This window comes from Muscardinus avellanarius (genome assembly GCF_963383645.1).
Source record: "Muscardinus avellanarius genome assembly, chromosome: 17".
NCBI classification, from domain to species: Eukaryota; Metazoa; Chordata; class Mammalia; order Rodentia; family Gliridae; genus Muscardinus; species Muscardinus avellanarius.
Window position 1 is genome coordinate 16740042 of NC_137803.1, and position 18010 is coordinate 16758051.

The window sequence follows — 18010 nt, forward strand, 5'->3', positions numbered from 1 at the left end:
TCCACGGGCACTAAGGTCCGAGCTCCTAAGTGTCATCACAAGGTCCTGTGGTCTGGTTCTGTCCCTTGTCTCCCATCATTCCTTTGCTCCAGTCTAATTTCCTCTCAGTACAGGACCTGCTCCCACTTGCCCTCGCCTTCTGCACTAATCCGTCCTTCTGCCTAAAATGTTCTCCTCCTGGACTGGCTTTTTTTCCTAGGCTGGCTCCTTCCTGACATTCCTGTCTCAGCCCATCAGCACCCACCAGGCAAACCTGAGAGCCGCTCTAAGCAGCTGCTCAGCCGTCTCCTTCCAGCTCTGCTCTGGTTCTTACCTGATATTTAGTACTGTCAGATCAGTCCTTACTTATTCATTTGTCAATGGCGCCCAAATACACTCTCACCGATGGAAGGGACAGTCAGGTCCTCCTTACAGGAGAAAGGGACCTCTGGGTGAAGAGCACTGCTTGGAACAGAGGCACTCAACAAACAATTGTTGGGTCGGTGGCCAAATGCACACTGCTGGCTATTGTCACCATCTCTTTATGAGAGAAGAGACTAGACGGAAAAGCACAAGTTTAAGAAAATAGATCCCGAAGTCAGATTGCCTGAGTTTGGAACCTGAGTCTACTAAGGCTATCCCCTTCAGTCTCAACTTTCTTATCTTCAAATAGGAATTTTGTAGTATACAGAATGGCCTATTACTGAGCCATAAAAGAGAATGAGGTTGGCCAGGCATGGTGGCGCACGCTGGTAATCCCAACACTTGCAAAGCTGAGAAAGTAGGATCACAGATTCAAAGCCAGCCTCAGCAACTTAGTGAGATCCTGTTTCCAAATAAAAAATAAAATAGGGCTGGGGGTATAGCTTGGAGATAGAAAGCCCCCGGTTCAATTCTTAGTGCCACAAGGGGGAAAAAAAGAACGAGGTATTGACATACGCTATGATCTAGATGAACCTCAAAAACATCATGGTAAGTAAAAGAAATTGCACACAAAGACTGTGTATTGTATGATCCTTTATATATGAAACCTCTACAATGGGTCTTTCTTAGGACAGAGAGGCTGGGGAGTAACTGCTTACTGGGTATAGGGCTTCCTTTTGGGGTGATGAAGATGTTTAGAAACTAGACAGAAGTAGTTGTGATGTAGGGTAGAGGAAATAAAGAAATAAGCAGAAAATGTAACTTTAATGTCAGAGCCTGGTGCTAACGTCCCTCCTACCTTTACTCCCTAAACCAGTTCTCTTGCCCAGGCCCGTCTCTCCCAAATTCCTAGGAAATCTGTAGATCTTAAAGCAAAACGAAATTGTCCTGTTCACTGTTAACAAGACAGAAACAATATCTTGAGAAACCTATAAATGAGAGGACTTTCCAGCTTATCTATTGATCAGATCATGAAGACCGAGTGAATGGACGATCCTGAGGATGACCAGACCACCAGACACCACCAGACTGAGTGACCCTCACAGACCTCAGACCTCCCTTCACCAGTTTTCCTTCAAAAGAAGAGTCATGAACTCCCAGATGTGTCTCTCTCTTGAGACAGCCCACGTTCTCCTTGAAAGTGTATTTCCCAGATCCCTAAACAAACCTCTGTCTATATCTCTGACCAGTGTGTGCAGAAATCTTTTCTATCACATAAGCCAAGGACCCCACCAGGACAGAAGTGAGCCTCCCTCTCTGGGAACTTTTTGGACCCTTCACGGGATCAATTCTCCTCTCATGACACTTGTACAACGTTGTGAATGTATTAAATGTCCCTGAATTTTATACTTTGGTTAATTTTATGTTGTGAGTATATCACTTCATTTAAAAAGAGCTGGGAGCCAGGCCCGGTGACACACGCTTGTAATCCCAGCATTTGGGAGTCTGAGACAGGAGGATCGCAGTTCGAGGACAGCCTCAGCTACTTAGGCCCTTTGCAACTCAGTGAGACCCTGTTTCAAAATAAAGAGTTAAAAATAGGGCTGGGGGTATAGCTCAGAGGTAGATGCCCCAGGGTTCCATCTCCAGTATCGCTAAAAAAAAAAAAAAAAAAAAGAGCTAGGCATGGTGGTACACGCCTAACATTCCAGTACTTGGGAGGCTGAGACAAGAGGATCGCAGGTTCATGGCCAGCCTCAGCAACTTAGTGAGGCCCTCTACATCTTAGTGAGACCCTGTTTCAAAATTAAAATATAAAATAGTAGCTCAAAGGTAGAATGCTCCAGAGTTTAATCCCCAGTAACACAAAAGAAAGAAAGAAAGAAAAAGGAAGGAAGGAAGGAAGGAAGGCAGGCAGGCAGGCAGAAGAGGGGTAGGGAAGAAGGAAGGGAGGAAAGGAAAAAAAGGAAGAAAATAAATAGAGGAAAAATACATAAAACAGAGATTTTACACAATGGTTCCTACCACACGGGGTATCATGAGAATTAAATGAGATAATGCTTCAAAGTACTTAACACAGTATCTACCATTTATCAATCAAGAAATATTAACTCTTCCTAGTTAATTTAAATAAATACCTTACAAAACATCTCCCTCTGTACCTAATTTTTTACATTTCTTTGTAGTGAGAATTGGAAATCTTCTCATGAACCTGCACCAGGCCACGGACCAGAATTTGAGAAGAGCAGAAATAAGCAATTTTAAAAAATAAAATTGACTTCTGAAGCCAGGTGTGGTGGTACACGCTTGTAATCCCGGCATTTGGGAGACTGAGACAGGAGGATCACAGTTCAAGGACACCCTCAGCTACTTAGTGAGGCCCTTTGCAACTCAGTGAGACCCTGTTTCAAAATAAAGAGTTAAAAATGGGGCTGGGAGTGTAGGTCGGAGGTAGAATGCCCCTGGGTTCCATCTCAAGTACCACAAAAAAATAGTAATAATAATTTGACTTCTGTAAAAGGCCCATTTGTTAAATTCACCCTTCTCCTTTAATGAATTGAAATTACTAAATAGAATACTTGGGGACCACAGGACTGCCTAGAAACACAAAACAGCCAGGTGACTAAACGTGGACCATTCAACTCAGCTCAGCACAGGGAGGAGGGCGACACACACACACACACACACACACACACACACACACACACACCACCACCACCACCACCACCACCACCATAGCAGGATGCAAACGCAGCTCGACCTCCTTACCTGATCAGAAAGAATGTGTCCACCCCAAGATAGAACGGGCCACTCCGAGAATAAAGGTACAGCGGGTTTTTAAGCACTCTGGCTTTCCATTCAAGCACATTATCTGTAACAAACAACACAAAATATGAGTCTTTTTGTTTGATGGAAGAAAGATATAGGATTTCACTCTCTCCAGAAAAAAGCAAGAAAATACCCACCCCCGTCAATTGCACTTGGAGGCTGTTACAAGCCACCGTCCTTCATGAATGAGGACTTGGACTGGGAATAAAGGGGTGGCTGAGGTCCCTGTCACCCCGGGTAGAAGGGCCCTGTGCTCTCGGGGTGACCACAGCCCCCGAGGGCTCCAGCAGCATCAGGACAGGTGTGTATTGCCTGTGAGGATCCTTCTACCTGCCCTGGAATCCAAAGAGACCACCGGCCCCTCCCTCGCTCGGATTCATGTGCAAGTGTGGACTCAGAGAGAGAGAGAGAGAGAGAGAGAGCGCTAAGGATATGGATGGGAGGGCTGCAGGTGGGTGACGGGAAAACGAGAAAAATGCTAATTTCATCCTAGTGTGCTGTGCCACTTTTGCTTACGTTTGCCTGGCTTTCAGGTAAGGAAAAAATAAAGTTACCTTTAGGCTTCATGAATCATGGCTCAAAGGAAACCCAGTTCTATGATGAATGAACATACAATACCCAGGAATCACCATGCACCTGATTTATACCTCGGAGAAGTTAAAGGAGCCACTCAATACTGGCCTGGAAAACTCACTGTGGGAGGTGGCAAGCGAGGACAGAAGGAAGGGAGGAGAGATGGCCGCCTCCTGTCCCAGGGCCCAGCATGAATCCGCCCACAGAAGGCTCTCTTCTCCCCAGAGCTTCTGGAGAGAAGGCACAGCGCTCTCCGTACCCAAGGACAGCCACGCTGTCATCTGGCCTGTGTGTCCCGAGATGATCCACAAGAGACTCAAGACACGGACGCCGTTCATCACGGGGCAGGCGTCTCCCTGGATCTTGGTGGTCCAGATGGCTGGCAAGTTCTTCTGCCAAGAGAGGCCCTGCAGAGCATGCGCCACGGCGCCCAGCAACCCTGGGTCGGAGCGAAGGGGTTACTGCCCACCGTGGAGGCCAGCCCTGTCCTCACCCTGCCCAGCAACAAGCACCAGAATCCACAGAGATCTTGGTTCTGAAGCTCTCACTCAGCCTGGGCTACTCAACTCTGGGTCCCCAAGGTCCCCATTTGACCCATCTGGGGACTCTTGTCATTTTCCATCAGGGGGTCTTTTTTCTTCTTCTTCTTCTTTTTGGAACCAGGGATCAAACCCAGCCACTGAGCTACATCCTGGGCCCTCCCCTCCTGAAACTTATATTTTCCCTGAGAAAATTGACCTGAGATTGGTGCCCCACAATACCTTGCAAGGGACATGCTGCGAAAGTTCAGGTCCTGAGGACGCCAACCCTGACCCCAGGCCTGCCTCACCAAGGTCAGGGGGAAGATCTGCTGGTTTCTTGCCCATTTTCTGCATGGGCAAGGAACCAGAAGATCTGTGGAGCCAGCAGTTCACTTCAAATGGAACCCCAGTGCTCCTCTGAGGATGGCCCATTTACAAATATCACCCCTAACCCTGGTCCAGGGACAGGCGGGAAACCGGGAGGGAGGGACACAGGAACTAAGGGCCGGCCTCACAGAGACTCCTGGCTCTGAATCTGGCCGTCGTTTATTAGCTCGGTGACCTCTGGCCCTTGACTTAACTTCTCTGTGTCTGTTTCCATGTCTGCAAAGTGGGAATCGAAGTCGATTGTATAATCACAGGATTATTCTCCCCAAGAGTGAATGAGCTGATGCTCATAAATCACTCTGAATAGAGAGAGACCAGCCCAGAGCAAAGCGCTTGCAAGATTACAGCTTCTCTTATCCCTGTTAAGCCCTGTCCCTTCAGGAGCACATGCTCTCTCCGACTTGACTTATCTCCTGTCATTTTTCCTTTTTCTTTTTTTTTTAAATTTAACTGAACTTATCCCGAGAGCCAACTCGGTGGCTGGAATTGTGAAACCGGAGTCTCCAAAGCTCCAGCTGGCTCCAAGAGACTCCTCAAGCATCGTGCATAGCAGCGTGTCCTTGCAGAATTAAAGCTCACTCGCCAATGAGATCTGGCCCATCACCGAGTCCTGGAAATATGACTCAGTGTCTTAAATTGGAGAAGGTAATTACCTTTGCATTTTGAGGTCCTGGCGGTAATTTTGAGTTTTCCATTGAAGTTGCTCAGCCTGCGCGCACACACCCGCCCTTTCACCTAGAGAACTTGTCCCTCCTGGGACTTGGCGGAGAAGACTACATGGTCAGCAGTTTCCTGCACCTGATGACACCTGGCCCCCACGCCGTTTCCTGAGCGGCCACGGGCGGTGAGGACAGACCCGGGGCCAGGGCCTGCCAGGCTCTTCCAGGTTCTTCCACCTCCCGGCACCTCAGCCCCCTCAGTTTAAGAATGAACATGATTGTTGGCAGCACCATCGAGAAGATTCTAGAACAATGATCTCTATCTAGACAAGCAGGTACTTGATATGTTGCAAGGGGGCAAGTGCTGGAGATTGAACTCAGAGGCACTCTACCTCTGAGCTACATGCACCCCCTTCCCAGGCCTTTAAAAAAATGAACAGATAGTTATACTTATAGATAGATAGATAGATAGATAGATAGATAGATATAGATAGATAGATATAGATAGAGATATCTATATATAATTATAATAATATCTAACTATAGTGTTATGGTTAGATATAAAATGGCCCCTGAACAGCTCATTTATTAATGTTTGGGGCTGATATCACTGGGTCATGAGGGCTGTAATCGCAGCAGAGAATAAATCCAGTGTGAAGAATTTATCTGGGTGGTGATCCAGGCTGGTAGAGGGGGGTCCCTGGAGGTGCGGCCTTGGGGATCATCTATGGCTCCTCTTCCCCTGCTTGCTCTCTCTCCATGGTGAGGAGCACAGCCCTGTGCGTCCCCTCTGTCCACCTCCCGCCACCACACCCTGACATCCGCGGTCCCCAGGCTCATATGGACTCAGCTGAAAACTGTAAGAAAATAAATCCTCTTCTCTGTAAGTTACGTGGTCAGGTCTTTAGATTACAGCTGCAAGAATGCTGAGCGGAACACAAGGTTGCTGGAGCTGCCTTCAAACCTGAGAGCCTCGTCTCAGTCTTCTAAGTACTGGGGTTACACTGTGCCACCAGCCCCGGCTGATACATCTCACTATGGTTTTTTGTTTCTCATCTAAATTCTACTCTGGGTGAATTTGACCATCGGTGTTTCTGTTTGCGTGTTGGTGCGTCTTGTCGCAGTACTGAGATCCAACCCAGGGTCACTCTATAAGCCACACGCCCAGCCCTTTTTTTATTTTTCCTTTTGAAATAGGGTCATGCTAAATCTTAAGGGTCTTGCCTCAAATGTGTGATCCTCCTGTCTCAGTCTACCAAGCACTGGGATTACAGGCTTGCACTACCACACCAGGCTAACACTCTTGACTTTTCACTAAAACAGAAGGCATCGTGACCCTTGGGAATCGGCCTCTCCCCTCGCCACACTGCACCGGGTCACTTGTTTCTAACTCAGATCCATGAATCAGCGTGTTTGCCCACTTACTCCTCTGGCTTTAGTTTGTGTGTAAAACATTTACTTTCATGACAGCAGAAGCTTCTAGGAGGCCTGTGTGTGTCTGTGATCACGGACTTGTTCCTCAGAGAATTACTGCAGAGAAGCCCTGAGCTCCCCTCTGACCCAGGCTTCCATCAGCACAAAAACACACTGGATAATTGTGCCCAAGAACTGAAGCAGCCTTTTTAGTGACCTCGCCTCGCCTGAACATGCTGACCATAAACAAAGACAGCATTGAAAGGAGCAGAGACGCAACTTCCAGCTGACATTTTGAAGCTGCCAGGCGTCCGCCAGAATCCAGTGCTGTAGGAATTTGTTTCCCACCGCACTCCTCTGAGTTACCCCTCGTGGGTGGTCCCAGTTTCATTAAAATGCCTACTTTTTCCTCTGCTTGGGGCATCTGAGGGCGGGAGATGGGTCCTGCAAGCAGACCACGGGATCCTGCATCTTTGCCCATCGGTCTCCATTTCTCCCAAAGGCAGGCTCCCATAATGGGTGGAAGGTGGCCCCTGGGCCAGGGACATTTTGGAGGCTGAGCCCCACCTCCTGGCGGCCACCCAGACAGTCCCAGCCAGAGGGAGGGCGAGACCCAGCAAGGTGAGAAACCTGCAGGGAGAAAGACACAATCAGACCTCACCTCACACCCGAAGGAGACACTAGACGGGGGCCCTTGATAAACAAAACCCCTGGAGTAAATGAGTAACAATTTAATAGTGGGAAATGACATTCTAAGAATGAAAGATTACAAAGGAGAAGATTAATGAATTTCACTTAATGAATTCTATTTATTATCATTATAAAATATTAGCAGAAACAAAAGAAATCAAATATTTACAGCCATCAGCAATATGACAAAAGATTAATATTCTTTAAGCCATGTGTAGTTGGCACACACTTGTATTTCTAGCACTTGTGAGGCTGAGACAGGAAAAGCACAGGTTCAAGGACAGCCTCAGCAAGTAATAGGACTCTCATCAACCTAGAGAGTCCCTGTTTTAAAATAAGAATAAAAGAGAGCTGGGGGTATAGTCCAGAGGTAGAATGCCCCTGGCCTCAATCCCCAGTACCAAATATATATACAATATATATATATATATATATATATATATATATATATATATATATATATTTTTTTTTTTTTTTAGAAATATGATGAATTTTAAAAATCAATAAGAACCCAACTAACACCTGTGGGAAAAGGATGAAAATTATAACTAGGTCATTTAAAAGAGAAAAACATAGTGGTAGACAAACTTAGAGGAAAAACTCTTCTTCACCACTTTCCTGAGGATGTGTTTTAAACCCATTTATTCACCTATCAAATTGATCTTTTTGTGTGTGTGTGGCGCTGGGGATTGAACCCAGGGGAATTCTACCTCTGAGATATACTCCCAACCCTGCTTATTTTTATTTGGAAACAGGGCCTCACAGAGTCGTTGAGAGGCTCACTAAGTTGCTGAGGCTGGTCTTGAACATGTGATCCTCCTGTCCCAGCCTCCCAAGTACTGGTTTAAAGGTGGCTTTTGGGGGCCGATAAGAAGGTGGTAAAGCAGACGCACCGGCATAGGGAAAGAAGAGAATGTGACTTAGAACCTCCCCGCCAGCACCTCCAAGCTTGTACTCACAGACACACAGCAGCAAAGGAGTCCAGGGGGAATAACCCAGCAGCACATCTGGCCACACTCTCACCAGTCAAGGAGGAGAAATTTGTTGTGAAGAGGGAAAGGGAGGGCGTCAAGAATGATGTGTTTCTGAATCTTAAAATATCTACCAAGAGAGGAAAAGAGGCTGTATTAATACTTAACAGTAGTGATTTGCACTTTTGCAAGTGTTTTCCTACCTGTGATGTCAAAAAGAAACTTTGACATTAGGAAGGGAAGCTGAGCCAGGCAAGGTGGTGCATGCCTGTAATCCAGTACTTGGTAGGCTGAGACGGGAAGATCGCAGGTTCAAGGCCAGCCTCAGCAGCGAAGCAGGATTCTCTCCAATCTAGCAAGACTCTGTTTCCAAACAAAAAATAAAAAGGGCTGAGGATGTAACTCAAGAGGTAGAATGCCCCTGGTTTCAATCTCCAGCACCAAAACAAAACAAAACTCCAGTTTCTCAATCAGCAGTTGGGAATCCATAAGAGAACTTCAGGGGGATTATTCTTTGATAGAGCTGGCACCATTGATCCACTGGTTGGCCTGGAAAACTAAATTCCATCAGTGTCCCCTGGTGGGATCCACTCACCACAACCAGAGCCTTCACTGCTTCCTGGTAATCAGAGGACCCTCACCTCATCTTTCTCAAAATGTGACTTTCTGGACATGCCTTTATAGCGATATCAATTATTTCTAACATCCTATTTTATTGTGATGGCAACTTGAGCTTGGAAGCTTAATATTAACAATTAGGGGAATTTATAAATCTCTTAAATAAGACTGTTTACTCGTTAGACTTAGGGAATCACTAATTCACTTGAAATGCCAGTTTGATTATAATTGCAAATGTATCTTTGTTTCTAGGATATTTATGGCTTACCTAACAAAAACTGAAGTTTAATTTGACTTATAACAAGTGTGTGTGTGTGTGTGTGTGTGTGTGTGTGTGTATTACTGGGGATTAAACACAGGGGCAGTCTACCTCTAAGTTATACTCCCATCCCTACTTTATTTGGAAACAGGGTCTCACTAAGTTACAGAGGGCATGACTAAGTAGCTGAGGCTGGCCACGAACCTGTGATCCTCCTGTTTCAGCCTCCCAAGTACTGGGATTACAAGCTTGAGCACCATGCCTGGTGTGTGTTGGGGGGAGGTATCTCTGTGTGGTGTGTGTGTGTGTGCTTGTGTGCGTGGTGCTGAGGATTGAGCCCAGGGGCATTCACTGTGCTTGGGGTGTGTGTGTGTGTGTGTGTGTGTGTGTGTGTGTGTGTGTGTTGCTATCCAGGGCATTCACTGCGCCTGGCTTTTGTTGTTTTCTTAAGATGCTGGGGATTCAGCCCAGGGCCTCACACATGCCAGGCAAGTGATCTACCACTGAGCTATATCCCAGGCCTTGTTAAGATTTTGTTTTTAATATCCCATGAAATACTAGGCTAGACAATGTACCCAAAGCTGTAGGGATCATCATAAAGTCAGAGGACAACTTAAGATTCTCAAAATTAACTGCAATATCAACATTCTAAAGGAAAACTCTTAATAATACGTCACATCAGTTCTTATTTAGATGTCCAGAATAAATACAAAATACAAAAGACACTGTTGACAAAAAAAAAAAAGGAAAAGAAAAAATTAAGCTTTAAAGCTCACTTGGAAAATCTTGAAAAACTTAGAGGAAATTAAACCAGGTTCCACATTGGACTAAAACTTATTCCTTCTACATAGCTAAGATCAGAAGTGACTTTCAGGCCATTTTAAGAGAATTGGAGCCAGCTGAACTGCAGAGAGCACCCCTCGCTGCACAGAGGGAGAGACCAAAGCTGGGGAGATTAAGTGATTTTCCCGGGATCACACAGCTGGGAGGTGACAACCGGGACCGAATGCTGAGCTCTTAACACTAATCCAGACACCACGTCGGCCTCACACCATGCTCGGTCAGAATGGCATCCTGGGTCCAGCAGGTGCCAAGCACATGGGCCAGCACAAAGAACAGAGTCGATGTGGAAACCAGACACCACCCACCTCCTCCCTTCAGGCCTAACCAGGCAGCTGTAAAGGACGCTTATTCAACTTTACACTTTTATTATATAAAGATTCAGCTTCTGTCTCCTCTTGTCTCTCTCTTCCCTCCCTGCCTACGAACTCCCTTACCACCTGTCACCTCAACTCCAGGGCCCCCAGAGCTCATGAGCCCAGGGGTTGATCTCAGTTCAGGGGTCGACCAGGACGGAAGGTTGGTTCCATCCTGGACACAGTGTCTGTCTTAGCTCCAAGGAGATGGGGATTTCACAGGTGATGCTGGGATGATAGTTTTGCTGGATATTTTTTACACCTACCCATCTGAGACAGTGAAGTCACATCCTCTTCAGCACAGGAGTCAGGGACACACACGCCCACACTATAATCAGCTCCATCCTAGGAACACCGTGCCACCATATTGATTAATTTTTGTGCTCAGCATCTATGAAGGCTCATTTCTAAAGAAAGCTGCCTCTGTTCTGCCTGTAACTTAAGGCTGAGAGAGGGAAAGAAAGGTACTGAAAGAAGAAAAGGTGTCTAACTGAAGACAGGCCTCTTCAGTCACAGAGTGCTCCTAGACTTAAATATAGCCCCAGGTTTTTCTTTTTAATTATATTTTTCTATTTTTCAGTACTAGGGATTGAACCCAGGGGAATTCTACTTCCAAGCTACACCTGCAGCCGTTTTATTATTTTATTTTACTTTTAATTTTGAAACAGGATCTTGCTAAACTGCTGAGAGTCGCACTAAATTGCTAAGGCTAGCCTCAAACTGTGATCCTCCTGTCTCAGCCTCCCAAGTTTTGAGATTATAGGAGTGCCCACCACGCCCAGTTTATAATTTCAGGTTTAATCTAGATGACTAGTTAAAAAGCAGCTGCAGGTTTTGAATAATCTGCCCCCACTGTATCTCCTCTCCAGATTAGAGGTCATTAAGAACCAAGTCCCTTGCAATTAATTTTCCACTCAGTGGACAAATTGCCATTTCTAGGTAGCAGAACCTAATGTATCAAGTAAAGATTTTATTAACCAAGCAAGCCAATAACTATAATGTCTGTCCTAATAAAGAAAAGATCAAATTATAAGTAAAAATTTCTGTGATGTTTCTTCTAAATTTGATTCACCTGATTATGTCAGTCTGACCTTTTGCTTTGATATAAAAACCATTAATCTGCTTTGCAAATGACATTTGTGTACTCTGATTAAGGTCTTAAGCTATCATTATTCCAACCCTCAGCAAGACAAATGAGGTTGGGTGATAATCTCCCCGCCCCTGTCATCAACCACGATGAGCATTTTGTATCATTCTATCAGAGTTTGCATGTCTTATTGTTATCTCAGACAATTATTTCTAGGAGTGTAATTTTCTTGTAGTCTTGTGTGACATCTATCCTGTACTTAATAAGGGGCTTTGCTATTCCTAGGCTATTTTCTGAGCAGTAAAAGGATTAACATGCTTTGAAGATAGCCCTGCAAAGTTGGCCAACTGATTTAGATGCATTCAGAAAATCATGTCCCATCTGCTGGTATAACCTCAAATTAAGGGTTAGAGCTCTGTTTCTGAGAAAGGGTTATGGGGAATAGGAAGTCCATCCTCCATCTGGTGTTCCAAAACTTGATGGGGGGGTCAGGAGCCCATCTAAAGAAACTGTATTTCAAGCTTGGTTTGATTCCCACTGTACCAAGCAACGATGTTGCTTCTTGACAGCAAGGATGCAGAGGAGGGATTTGGTGAGGAGAGTCCCTCTGGACCCCTGCACCCACTGAGCCTAGAGAGAGCTTCCAGTGAACCCAAGGAATGTGTATGGGCTCTTGCTAGCAAAGATGCTGGCCGTGACTTGAACTTGGCTTCTCTGTGAAAGTCACTGGAGGTCCCCCCCCCCCGCCCATGTGATAGCAGGGATACCTCAAGGCCTATGTGGTTTTATGGACAAGAACCTCATATAATGTCCCACACTCGGAGAAAGCAAAGCAAGTCTTCCCAGCTATTTAAAATTGAGTTGAACTTTTTGTAAAGTATGACCATAGTTGTTTGTGTTTTAAATTAATTTTTAAGTTAAATTTTTATTCTTTTTGCACGTGGTGTGTGTGTGTGTGTGTGTGTGTGTGTGTGTGTGTGTGTGTTACTGGGGGTGGAACCCAGGGGCTTTTCTACCTCTAGGTTATACTCCCAGACCTATTTTATATATAAATTTTTTAGAAACAGGGTCTCACTAAGTTGCTGAGAGCCTCACTCAGTAGCTGAGGCTGGCTTCAAATCTGTGCGATCCTCCTGTCTCGGCCTCCCAAGCGCTGGGATTATAAACATGCACCACCACACCGGCTTAAATTAAATTAAAATTTAAAAAGTGTTTCCACTTTTGTGGGGTGGGGTAAAAAAAAATCTACCAAATTTCAATTATACTATTCCACTCCTCAGAAAGCATTTATTTTAAAAAATAAATCAAACTCCACGTTTGTCAGCAACTGTTGTGTCCCGTACCATGACAGTCACTGTGGCTTCAGGAGTGGGTGCACAGGTCCCCCAAGCTCACCTCCAGGACATGAATCTTGCAGTATCGTCCCCGGAAGTTGCCTGTGGGACTCTGGGTGGAGACGCACTCGCTGTACGATCCCAGCCTGTCCATGTTTCCATTAAGAATGTTGCTCCCGAGCTTCCCCACAGAGTCATACACTGAATTTCAAAGCAAAAGAAGTTTGAAAAATTAGCCACTTATATTACTTTCAAACTGATCTATAGGAACCTGTCTCTACATTTCAAACTCATCAACGTTATGATTAGAAAAAAAAAAAGACAGATTTACTCAGATACCATACTGTGACCCTGAGTTCTTCATACACAGCCTCAGTGGTCACCAAGAAGGAATAATAAAGTACATGTCTGTACATCATGTATCTGTCAACAGTTGCTGACAAAGGTGGAGTTTTATTTTTTTAAATAAATGCTTTCTGGGGAGTAGAATAGTATAATTGAAATTTTTTTTACCCACCCCACAAAAGACGAAACACTTTTTTTAATCCGATTTTGTGGGATCTTACTTTGGAAAGGATTTTTTGGGTGTGTGTATGTGGTTTTTTTTTTAAACCTTAGAAGAGGGAGGAATGACCAAGCTGCACAGTTAATGGCACTGTCAACTCCTGCCTTGCAAAGTATCTCTTATCTTTGTGTGTTTATGTCCTTTCTCTCATTTTGAAAATTCATCTCTTACTAGGTGTGGTAGTGCATGCCTGTAATCCCAGTACTTAAGAGGCTTACACAGGAGGATTGCAGGTTTGAGGACAGCCTCAGCAACTTAGCAAGACCCTATTTGAAAGTAAAAAATAAAAAGGGCTGAGGCTATAGCGCAGAGGTAAAATTCCCCTGGGTTCAGTCCCCAGTATACCTCCCCAAATTTTATTTCTTTTTTTATTCCTTTCTTTTTTATTCCTTTTTTTATTCCTTTCTTTTCCCCAATACCTCCCATCCTATCTATTTTATGTGCACCTTCTCATTTGTAGGTGTTCTTGTTTTATGTATGTGTATTTGTCATATATATGAGTGTTTCTAGCCTCCTGTTTATACATATGTTGCTCGGTGCCACACTTTTACTATTTTATAAAGTCCACATCTTCTAATCCCTGGGTGATGGGCACACTGATACTCCTAACCTATGCAAACACACAGAAATAGACTTCCTACACGTGCCTCTCTACAGAGCAACACGAGGACTGAGATCAGCTACGAGCCTGTGAGTGGAAGAGCAAGATCACAGGGTGAACATACCTGTACCATGTACAAATCCAGGCCCCTCACTATCCAGCGTTGGTGCCCCAGTCTACATTCCCAGAGGAGCTTTGCCACTGCCCAGCTTTCTCATTTTGGGCATTCAATAGATATAACATGATATCTAATTGTTGATTTAGTTTTCATTTTTCTAATTAAAAATGAGTCTGGATACTTTTGTTTGTTAGACATGTAAGTTTTCTCTTCGGAACCTCTTTATGTTCTTCACCTTTTAGGGGGGTACTGAAGAGTGAATCCAAGGGATTCCACCTCTGAGTTACACTCCCAGCCCTTTTCATTTTGAAATAAGGTCTCGCCAAGTGTGATGGCACACCCCTGTAATCGCAGTATTTGGGAAGCTCAGACAGGAGGATGGCAGATTTGAGGACAGCCTCAGCAATTTAGTGTGACTCTCAGCAACCCAGGGAGACCCTATTTCAATAACAACAACAACAAAAAAATAGAATAGAAAGAGTTGAGGGTGTAGCTCAGCGAAAGAATGTCCCTGGGTTCATCCCCTGTACCAAAAGAAAGAAGAGGAAGAAAGACAGACGAGAGGAAGGGAGAAAGGTCAGGAGAGAGGGAGGAAGGAAAGAAAGAAGAGGGTTTCACTAGGTTGCTGAGGCCTTCGCTGAGTTGCTGAGGCTGGCTCAAGCCTGTGATACTTCTGACTCAGCCTCCCAAGTATTGGGATTACAACTGTGTACCACTGCACCTAGCTACCATATTTTAATTTCGATAAAGAGTTGCCTTTAGAACTATATGAAACCTTACATATCAATCAGTGTGTGTGTGTGTGTGTGTGTGTGTGTGTGTGTGTGTGTGTGGTACTGGGGATGGAACCCAGGGTCCTTCTACCTCCAGGCTACACCCCAGACCTATTTCATATTTTATTTGGAAACAGGGTGTCACTAAGTGTCTGAGAGAATCACTACACTTCTGAGGCTGGCTTCAAACCTGCAATTCTCCTGTGTCCACCTCCTAAGTACTGGGATTCTAAGCACGCACCACCACACCCCACTTAATCACTTCCAGAAAGTCAAAGAAAACTATTCAAAATTCACACAAGAACAGAGAACTCTTGGGGAAAGAAACCTACCTGACCAATCAATAAAAATAAACCCATCAGCCCCACCAGGAAACAACAATTATACATCCTTTTTCTCTGTCTGATGGGTAAAAATGTCGAAGCTTGATATAAAAGAAAAAAAAGAGATGGTTTTCTCATTTTGCCTCCTAGAAGCCATTCTCCAACCCAACAGCAACTGGGGTTTCTTTCACAGAATTATCATTCCCAAACTGTGTGCACTTTTGACCAAAAAAAAAAAAAAAAAAAAAACAAAAAAAACAAATCAAGGCATTCTCTTATTATAGAAGGTGAAGACGTCCCTAAAGGCTGCTCCAAGCCTCCCCTCCACTGACCATGACAGCTGGTCAACACTTTCCCAGGATTTGGATGGAGCAAAACAAGGCCCAAAGCCAAATTCAGCCTCCGTTCACTGCCAGGGGCCTCTGAGCAGCTGGAGAATGGGTGCTGCCATGGAGACTGGTTCTGAGTGGTCCAAAGATGAGGCCTTTGTTCTGCCTCTCCATCCCATGAGCTGCCCAGGAGCCCGCCCCCTGCTCTCCTTTATGTTGAAGTTTGCCAGAGTTGTGACTGTGGCCAAACCAAAGATCCCTCCTGCACTGATGCACTCAGCAATCTACAAATTAAGTGTCTTAGAATCTGGCCCAGGAGGAACACTCATGGTCACGCATTGCAAAACACCCGTGGTGGCCACGCTTGGAATGGCCATGGACCTAGGACACAGACTGTTAGGCTGAACCATAGAAAAGCACCATTTTCTGGGGACAAAAGCAGGCTGATGTTGGCTACTTCAAAAGGTTTGACATCTCAGGAAATAGTTAACGGAACAATGGGACTTTCTTATTTGATAATACAATGTAAAAACAAAGAGAAGGTAAGCACATTATTTTGGGGGGGAGTTTAAGAATAATAAATAGATTTCGTGGTGCGCTCCTATAATCCCAGCTACTTGGGAGGCAGAGGCAGGATGATTGAAAGTTAGCAACTTAGTAAGATCCTGTCTCAAAATTAAAAATAAAAAGGGCTGGGGGTATAGGCCAGTGGCAGAACACCCCTGGGTTCTATCTCCAGAATAATAATAATAATTATTATTATTATTATTATTAGTAGTAGTAGTAGTAGTAGTAGTATACAAAACAAGCCAATACCTTTCTAGTAAGTGCATATACAAAAATAAAAATAAACAAACAAGAAGAAAGAGCTTGAAAATTTTTAAAAAATACACATCTTTTGTGAGGCCATCCGCAACTTAGTGAGATCCTGTTCCAAAATAAAGAATAAAAAATAGGGCTGGGGTATACCTCAGAGGTAGATTGCCACTGGGTTCAATCCCCAGTACTGAAAAAGAAATAATAATACATACCCAACTGAAAAGAGTTATTATCCAGGGACCCCTTCCTCTGGTATTTGAATAATAGAATATAATGGCCTTTAATTCTATTCTATCTTTGTCTGTATTGTTTAGGTATTTTATTTTTATATTTTTCGGGTCTGGGGATGGAACCCAGGGGCATTCGACCTTCGAGCTACACCCCCTGCCCTATTTTTTATTCTTAATTTTGAAACAGGGTCTCACTAAGCTGCGGAGGGCCTCACTAAGTACCTGAGGCTGTCTGCAAACCATGATCCTCCGGTCTCAGCCTCCTGAATGCTGGGATTACAAGTATGCACCGCTACGCCCGGCGATTGTTTAGATATTTTAGAGTATAGATAGATTTTCTTTTCTCTCTCTTTCTCTTTCTGTACTAGGGATTAAACTCAGGAACACTTTACCACTGAGATACATCCAAGCCCTTTTTATTTTCTGTTTTGAAACAGGGTATCACTAAATTGCCTCCAACTTGCTATCCTCTCAACTCAGCCTCCCAAATCACTGGGATTATAGGTACACATCACTACACCCAGCTCATATATTATTTAGACATTATAAAATACAAACAAAACAATTAAATGAATGTACTTTTTATCGGGTGTGGTGGTGTAGCCCCATAATCCCAGTACCTGGCAGGCTGAGACAGGAGGATCGCAGGTTGGAGAACAGCCTCATCAACTTAGAGAGGCCTTCCGTAATGTAATGAAAACCTGTTTCCAAATAAAAACTAAAATAGGGCTGGGGGTATAGCTCAGGGGCAGGAAGCCCCTGGGTTCAATCTCCAGTACCAAAAAGAAAATGCAGTTTTAAAATTCCTCAGTTGCACCCTATTGTCCACAGCAGGGCTCGCCTGTTTTTCTGGATACACCAGGTGGGCCCTTTGCTTTCGTGTAGTCAGAGCCGTCAGCTGGAAACGGCTGGGTTTGAGTAGTTAACCAGGAGGCTGTCTGGATCACAAAGTCCAAAATACTTACTATCCAACTCAGTGAGACCCTGTTTCAAAATAATAAAAAATAGGGCTGGGTTTATAGCTCAGAGGTAGAATGCCCCTGAGTTTGATTCCTAATCCTGCAAAACAAACAAACAAACTTGGATATTTGTCGGGGTTTTTTTTTGTTTGTTTTGTTTTGTTTTTCTTTTCAGTTTCTGCAGCCAGGTTTGCCTACGCCAACCTCTTTTTTTTTTTTTTTTTTTTTCCTTTTTGGTGGTACTGAGGGTCTAACCCAGAGGCTTTCTACCTCTGGGCTACACTCCCAGACCTATTTAATATTTTATTTGGAAACAGGGTCTCACTAAGTTGCTGAGAGCCTCATTAAGTAGCTGAGGCTGGCTTTGAACCTGTGCAATCCTCCTGTCTCAGCCCAAGCGCAGGGATTACAAGT

At 44.5% G+C, this 18010-nt stretch overlaps 1 protein-coding gene across 1 annotated transcript in view; it reads right to left on the bottom strand.

Moving 5' to 3' along the window:
- LOC308276073 (O-acyltransferase like protein-like) overlaps nucleotides 1–18010 on the bottom strand; it is a gene marked incomplete at both ends in the record, with an annotated part of 77306 nt that overhangs the window by 47424 nt on the left and 11872 nt on the right. Inside the window, 8 exons of the mRNA XM_080714676.1 lie at nucleotides 3112–3214; nucleotides 4004–4183; nucleotides 4574–4638; nucleotides 4781–4868; nucleotides 7128–7354; nucleotides 8374–8515; nucleotides 10725–10803; nucleotides 12941–13080. Of these exons, the coding sequence (XP_080570802.1) occupies nucleotides 3112–3214; nucleotides 4004–4183; nucleotides 4574–4638; nucleotides 4781–4868; nucleotides 7128–7354; nucleotides 8374–8515; nucleotides 10725–10803; nucleotides 12941–13080 (1024 nt within the window). The remainder of the gene's footprint in view (nucleotides 1–3111; nucleotides 3215–4003; nucleotides 4184–4573; nucleotides 4639–4780; nucleotides 4869–7127; nucleotides 7355–8373; nucleotides 8516–10724; nucleotides 10804–12940; nucleotides 13081–18010) is intronic.